Source organism: Phacochoerus africanus, chromosome 10 (genome assembly GCF_016906955.1).
Source record: "Phacochoerus africanus isolate WHEZ1 chromosome 10, ROS_Pafr_v1, whole genome shotgun sequence".
Lineage (NCBI taxonomy): Eukaryota > Metazoa > Chordata > Mammalia > Artiodactyla > Suidae > Phacochoerus > Phacochoerus africanus.
In genome coordinates, this window is record NC_062553.1 from 1,520,816 (window position 1) to 1,528,451 (window position 7,636).

At 59.5% G+C, this 7,636-nt stretch overlaps 1 protein-coding gene across 3 annotated transcripts in view; it reads left to right on the top strand.

Moving 5' to 3' along the window:
* Positions 1-6,462, top strand: part of FAM193A (family with sequence similarity 193 member A) — a 138,041-nt gene extending 131,579 nt beyond the window's left edge. For all 3 annotated transcript variants that reach the window (XM_047799326.1, XM_047799327.1, XM_047799328.1), the window contains one exon: positions 5,707-6,462. In XM_047799326.1, the coding sequence (XP_047655282.1) occupies positions 5,707-5,800 (94 nt within the window). In that variant the 3' untranslated portion in view covers positions 5,801-6,462. The remainder of the gene's footprint in view (positions 1-5,706) is intronic.
* Positions 6,463-7,636: the final 1,174 nt, after the last annotated feature.

Here is a 7,636-nt window from a genome sequence, read left to right on the forward strand (position 1 = left end):
GAGGCTCCCAGTTCAAAAGCACCACGCGTGTCCATAGGCTAAACAGACCCAACTCCATTCCTGGACCCAGCATGGGAACGCGGGGCCGCGGGCGACGTTGAGTGCAGAGGGGAGGTCCCCGGCCTGTGATTACACATCCCACAAAACTGTAACCGTTGTTCCCGTAATAGAGAGAACTGCAGGTGCCTGCCACAGAGAGACTTGTTTAAAGGGAAACAGCTAAGCTTACGCTGAAGAGAAGGAGATCAGTCTCGGAAGGGGTGGTCTACCCCGTCGGAGGGAGTGAACCCAGACGGCTGAGTCTAGGCTACTGTCTGAGTGGCGGTATATCTAAAAGCATCCCAGTCCCGAACGGCATTCACGTGCAGGTCGGCCGTGAAATCTCCAGAGCCGAGGGTCCTCTTCTGGTTCAGGCTTCCAGCCGAGTGGGTCAGACAGTTTCAGGACCAAAAGCAGTAAAAGAAGAGAAACAGGGCATGTAGATTGCTCATCAGTAGAAGGAAAAATATCAAAACCCAAAAAGAGCTAAAAAAAAAAAAAAACTGGAGAGGAATCCTCTCGTGGTGCAGAGGGTTAAGGTGCCAGCATTGTCACTGCTGTGGCCTGGGTTTGATCCCTGGCCGGAACGTCCACACGCCTCGGGCACGGTCGGGGAGGGCGGGGGCGGGGGGGGGGGCGGAGATGCCCCAAGATACCATAATTAGATGGAGGAAGAAACAAAATATTGACAATTAGCACAAGTTGGATGAAGGCTTTGTTCATTTTACCATGCTCTGTTTTTGTGTGTTTTGGGAACTTTCCATAACTTAAAGGGTTTCTTTGATTCTGTGAATACATTACTAAACTAACCTAATAAAAAAATAACCTGGATGGAACACGATGGAGGATAATGTGAGAAAAAGAATGTATGTGTGTGACTGGGTCACTTTGCTGTACGGTAGAAATTGACAACACCGTAAACCAGCTCTAACGGAAAAAGTAAAAATCGTTAAAAAAGAAAACAACCTGAATGGTCCCATAACTTTAGATTAAAGCAGCAGTTCTGTCTCCCCAGTGAGAAAACTGCATTCTGACCATTTCACCGAGAATTCTCCTGGAATTTCCAAGACCAGGTCGCTCAGTCTTGTTGATTCTACCAGAGCGATGAAAGGAGAGCTCCCTGCTTCTTTTTATGAGAGACATAAAATGTTGGTACCAAAATCTGCCAAAAACAATACCAGAAAAAAGGAAAAATTGCAGATTTGTTTCTCTCTTGAATATGCTTTTTTTGGCTGCTTCTGCAGAACGTGGAAGTTCCTGGGCCAGGGACCAAACCCCTGGCACAGAGGTGACAGCACCAGCTCCTTAATGGATTATCAGGCGTTCCTGGTGGCTCATCAGGTGAAGGACTTGGTGGTGTCACTCAGGTCGCTGCTGCGGCGTGGGCTCGATCCCTGGCCCAGTGCAGTGGGTGAAGGACCCCACTCGGCTATGCCCTGGGTCTGATCCCCAGCCTGGGGACGTCCGTGCGCTGCGGGTGTGGCCATTCGCAAGAGGAGGAAGGAAGAGAAACCGTGACTGGTAACAGAAGGAGGTACGTTTAACCTGAAAAGAGGGGCCCACCAGGAAAGGAAGGAGGTCTGCACGACTGACCAAGAAAGAAGGAAATGGAACGACGTGGAAACAGGTGCAAAGCAGAGAAGCTCTCTGTTCCCACTTCTGTCCAGCTTTAAACTGCGGTTCCTGGTAAGCGCAATGGGCCCGGGCAGGAAACCAAAGGCACAAGGAGCGGGAAGGAGGAGACGGTCTAATCGTGCGCATGAGAAACTGCGGAAGAGCGCACGGACCGCTCAGCAGGAGCCTGGCTGTGGGAGACGCGTACAAAGTCCTGTGGCTGCTCTCTGCACCGTCAGTGATTCACACGTGTGGTGTAAGTGAAGACGGCGCTTCAGCGCCGCAGCGTGCGGTGTGCACACGTGCACCCAATGAGCCTCGTGCAAGAGCTCTGAGGACCTGGGCCACGAGGTGCTGCTGCCTTCACAGAATTAGCACCTTTAAGCCACGCCAGACGCTTGCCAAGTACATAAAAGCCAAGGAGGGTTTTGTGGAGCTTAACACGGTGTTGCTGAAACCCACTGGGGTGGACAGCCTGTGCTTCAGTCACCGGAGGGATGGTGCAGGGAGGACGCGAGCCCGTCTGCAGGTGGGCGCGTCTCGCGGACGGCGCCGGGCAGCAGAGGCAGGGCGCCTGGAATGGACGTGATACCCAGCTCACGGGATGTTTCAAGTAGGCAGAATAAAGGACCTCGCGTGACGTGCCCACCTGAGGCCGGCAGCTCCGCTCCTAGGGCTCTGCCCGGAAGCCCGCGGGAGAGCAGTGTGTGTGCCCAGAGACTCATTCCTGAATGTTCCTGGGAGTCTTGTTTGTAGCCCAAGCTGGGAGCAACCCAGAGGGCCCCGCAGAAGAGCAGATAAGCGGTCCCTCTCCAGCCAGAGGCGCTGCTCAGCAGTCGCAAGCCGGGCGTCAGGCCCTCGGAAGCAGCGGCTGGTGCCAGAACCCAGGCCTGACACGCACCCCTGGAGGCTACTCTTAGGCCCGACGCCGACACGCAGCTTGAGCGGTGGTGGCAGCAGACACATTCGCCGGGGCCGCGGCAGCAAGGAGACCTGGGGGTCCCGGGGAGCTGTCCTGTGTCCGGAGGGAGTCGCTGGCTTCCCCGCCGTCCGCACCAGCCGGGCACGGGGGCAGCTGACGGTGGAGACGCCGCCTCAGGAGCGCGTGCTTCGAGACGTGGAGTCCGCTCTCGGCCACATACGTGGGGGTTAAGCCTGTAAAGACAGGCGGGGAGGAGCTCCCGTCGTGGTGCAGTGGTTAACGAATTCGACTAGGAACTCTGAGGTTGCGGGTTTGGCCCCTGGCCTCGCTCAGTGGGTCGAGGATCCGGTGTTGCTGTGAGCTGTGGCGTAGGTTGCAGATTCGGCTCGGATCCCGCATTGCTGTGGCTGTGGTGTAGGCCGGCGGCTACAGCTCCCATTAGACCCCAAGCCTGGGAACCTCCACATGCCGCGGAAGCGGCCCTAGAAAAGGCGAAAAAGAAAAAAAAAGGAAAGAAAGGCAGGGAGACAACCCCCAAAACCCCAGGACGGTGGTCAGCTGAGGGGAGGGAGGCCGTGACAAGAAAAGACCCTGCGCAGGCGTCTCCTGGGCGCTGGCAGTGTCCCCAGCTTGGCAGGTGATCCACGTGTGTGCCTTGTAACCGTCGTTAGATCTTACATGCGTTTCATTCGCGCTTCTGCCTGTGTTACATTTAGCAAAAAAGACAAAAAAAGGATTCTGATATCCCCCTAGAAGAGCAGGCAGGTCTTGAAGGCTCCAGCAGGTGACATGAAGGGGGTTTTGCTTAAACTGGCTAAGTCGTTTAACCACAGTCGTGGGTGCTGCTCGTCCGGTGGATTCTGTCCGGGCAGACGAAGCCCCCGGCCCCGCTCCGGAGTCCAGGTCCCTTGCTCAAACCCCGAGCCCTGGCGATGCTGCCTTTTAAAGCTTCTGAAGTTGCCAGCGCTGCCTCTGCTGGCTCCCCTCCACTCTGGCAGCAGCCTCCACCGTCCCCCACCGGCCCTTGCCCTGCTCCAAGCCGCGCAGAAAAGAGCTGCAGCCTGAACCACAGCAAGCCTCCCACCGGGCCTCGCAGCACAGGGCCCGGCGGGAGCTGGGTCGCCGGCTCCTAGCCCCTGGCGTTGTCAGCTGTGGACTGGGTCACGCACACTCACACCCGTTGTGCAGGACACGTGTCCACAGGTAACCACTCCTAGTCAAGAAAGCCCACGCTGCCAGCCCCAGGGGCAGCCACCGTCCCAGCGTCTGTGCTCAGCAGTCCTCGCAGCCCTTTGCTCCTCCGGGCGTCCTCGGCACTGGCTTGCGGTGCTTCCGAACACGGAAGCAGCTTTACCGTGTTGGTGCACGTCGCTTCCTCCACGAGCACCGTGTGCAATCCCTCCTCGAAGCCGTAGGTGTCCACGGCTGCAGCCGTAAGAACACGCCTCACTGCGCCTGGGCCTGGCGGGGCCGTGTGCTGGGTTGCGTGGAAGGTGACTTTACAAGATCCAGACTCTCTGCCAGGGCGGCTTGACCTGGTCTGGCAGGCGACCCGCCTGGCTGCTCCCCAGCGCTGGTCGGGCCCGGGACCCACAGTTGACGGCTCGCATGTCCCGTGATGGGCGCTTCGTCCGCCCACGTGTCAGCCGCCTGCGTTCCCTTCTACTGTCCTGTGATGTTGCACAGCTGCCTACCAGCCCTGCGTGGTGTGCTGCGAGTAGTGTGTGCTCACTTTCTTTAAAGCTAATTGTCGGGGTTTTTTGGGGTGTTTTTTTTGGTTTTTTTTTTTGGTTTTTTTTGGTCTTTTTGCCTTTTCTAGGGCTGCTCCCGCGGCATAGGGAGGTTCCCAGGCTAGGGGTCGAATCGGAGCTGTAGCTGCCGGCCTACGCCAGAGCCACAGCAACTCGGGATCCGAGCCGCGTCTGCAACCTACACCACAGCTCACGGCAACGCCGGATCGTCAACCCACTGAGCAAGGGCAGGGATCAAACCCACAACCTCATGGTTCCTAGTTGGGTTCATTAACCACTGAGCCACGACGGGAACTCCTAATTGTCGGTTTTAATGTAACTTAATTCGTCAACCTTTTATTTTATGGCTGGTATTTCAAATCTTTTCCTGTTCTGAAGTCAGAAAGATATCGCCTATACTCCAAATTAAAAGGTTTGCGTGTGACACTTCAAATCTTAACCCATCTCGAGTCTGGGGTGAGGCAGGGACCCAAGTTCAGAGTCTTTCTGAACAGGTCACTGTGTTTTTACAGGTCTGTGTCTGGGCACCAGCGTTCCCGTGTTTTAATAACTTTCTGAGTTTTCACGGTGGGTGGGACAAGAGATATCGACAGCATTTTCAGGCTTCATTCAAGTTCCTGCCGCCCAGGTTAGTGCTAGAAGGCCGAGAACTTCAGAGACGCTGCAGAGGAAAGGTTTTTGAAAGATGTTCTTTCTTTCATTTAACATAGAAATTGGGAATTACCATCCTGGCTCAGCGGGTTAAGAACCCGACTAGTATCCATGAGGTTGCAGGTTCGATCCCTGGCCTCGCTCAATGGGTTAAGGATCCGGTGTTGCCGTGAACTGTGGTGTAGGTCGCAGACGTGGCTCGGATCCTGCGTGGCTGTGACTGTGGCTGTGGTGTAGGCCGGCGGCTGTAGCTCTGATTCAACCCCCAGCCTGGGAACCTCCATGTGCCGAGGGTGCGACAGAAAACAAAAAGGCAAAAGACAAAGTCTGTGCGTATGTGTGTCTGTATCCGTCCGTCTGTCCATAAAAATCGGCCATCAGTTCCTGGGAGGCAGGTCCCGCCTGCGGTTTGGGGTCTGGCTCCCGGGTGCTGAAGGTTCGGGAGGGGGCAGTGTGGAAGTGGTGTCCCCGCACACAGTCGTGCTTCAGGTCACGCTCAGCTGGGCCTTGGCGGCGGAGGGAGGGCAGCCCCCCCTCCCCCGCCCCGTTCTCAGGCGGGCTCCTCAGGAGCTTCCTCGGGGCAGCTGCCCTGAGGGAGAGAAGAGGCTGCAAGGCCCCGAGGTGTCCAGGGTGCTGGCCAGTGTCCTGAAGGCAGGACCGCCTCCTCCGGCGGCCGGGAGCCCGCGGGCGCCCTTTCCCTCCGTGATTCTCTGGCTTCTTGTCCTGCAGGTTCTGTTTGGATTCCGCTAGACAGACCCGACAGAGACTGTCCATCAACTGGTCCAACTTCAGCTTGAAAAAGGCCACCTTCGCTGCCCACTGAACGAGGACCGCCTGGAGAGGGGCGCGCGGGCGGCGGTGGGCCAGGCCCGGAGCTGCCGCGCCCGCCCCGGGCAGCGCAGGGGGCCGCCGCTGCTCCCCGCTCCCGGCCGAGAACCTGCTGCTCGACCCGCGTTGTTAGCTCGTGTGCGTGTAGTCTGTGATGAGACGCCTTGACCGTAGCGCTGTGCCGTCGGGTCGGAACCGAAGCTCCGCCAGCTCTTCCGCCGCCGCGGCCGCGGAGGCTGGGCTGCGACCAGCGGCGCGTTTGCATCACCACGTGGCTCCGTCGCCTCTGCACCGCGCCCCGTGCGCCTCCCGCCCCCCCACCCCCACCCCGCGGGGCGTCGCCGCCCTCAGCCCTGTGCCCTGCGTCCCCCCAGGCGGCCGGGCGGGCAGGGCTCCCCGTCCTCCACAGTCCGCTGTCGAGAGTGTACACGTCGCGCTGTCCGTGTCTGACCCCTGACTTGTAGCCAGCTTGTGTAAGACCCTCGCAGAAGGAGAACGTCCGAAACCACACCCACCCAGTACTCACACCATCCAGCCCGTTAGAGAGTCCGACTGATTTAACACGGAGGCCTGCCTGGCTACTTTTTAACATATTGTTAAGTAATATTAAAATCATGTCTTTCTTTTTGAAAGATGGAATACATTAGTACAGCAGGAGACCTGGTCCGCTTGCTTTGTGCCGGGCGGGATGGCGACGGGGGCGGGGCGGGCGAGCGGCCGGGGGGGCTTCCGGGGACCCCGGGCCGCCAGCCCTGGGGCACCTTCCACGTCAGCTTACAGCCCACGATACCCTCGCCGCCCTCCAGTCAGCAGGTCCCCGGGGCCTTGGAGCACCAGAGGGGCCCAGGCCCGGGATGGAGGTCACCAGGTCCTCAGCAGGTGTCAGTGGGCAGCGGTAAGTGCCGAGAGGGGCAGCGGGTGGCCGGGGGAAGGGGGCAGAGGCCAGAGGGGAGTGGGTCGCGGGCTGGGCTCACAGGTGGCCTTAGAGGCAGGTACCCCTCCAGTTTGGCGGGGGCGGGGGGAACCTCTCCAAAGCAGTGAAGGCCTGCAGATGCTTCCTCCGTTGTAAGTTGGTAACAAGGTGCTAACGGTGAAGTGACGAGAGGAATCGCAGCCTCTTGGCGAAGCTGCCTCTGCGCAGAGAACCATACAGCTTGTCCCTGAGAAGGGCGGCGGCGGCGAGGGCCCCGCTTCCTTCCGAGTGGGGAGTGTGCGTGGCCTGGCTCTGAGCCTGAGACAGGCTGGGGGGCGGGATGCTGACGGCCCGGGTCTGAGCCCTGGGGAGGACGGGCTGCAGAGGCCCGGAGGGACGTCAGGCCGTGGACAGAAGGCCTCATGCTGTGTGGCCGGGGCAGGCTCTGAGCCCCCGAGGGGCCTGGAGGGCGGCGGGGGGAGCCGGTTGGTTTTCGAGAGCAAAGGAGGTACCAGCAGGTGGGGGGCGGGCTTTTGCTGGGCGGGAGGTGATCCAGTGAAACCGAGGCCGGGCCTCAGCCTCGGCAGGGCAGTGTCCTCCAGAGGGACAGGGACTCGGACTCCACCGTCCTCCCGGCCGGGCTCGGGGCAGGCTCTGCAGAGGGCCAGGGCGGGCTGTTTCCCCACAGGACTGCGGATGGGGGCTCGGGTGAGGGGCCCCACCCCCACGGCACCCAGGGCACCGGCCCTCACCCCTCCCAGGTCTCTGGAACCTCCACCCGCAGGACCCACCCCGCCACCCTCTGGATCCTTCCTCAGGGGCGGCATGAGAAATAAAATAGCGGATGGACTCAGGCCCCTGAATCTAAGGTGACTCGCCGTGGCCAAGTGTGAGGCCGGCCCTAGGTGCACAGATGGG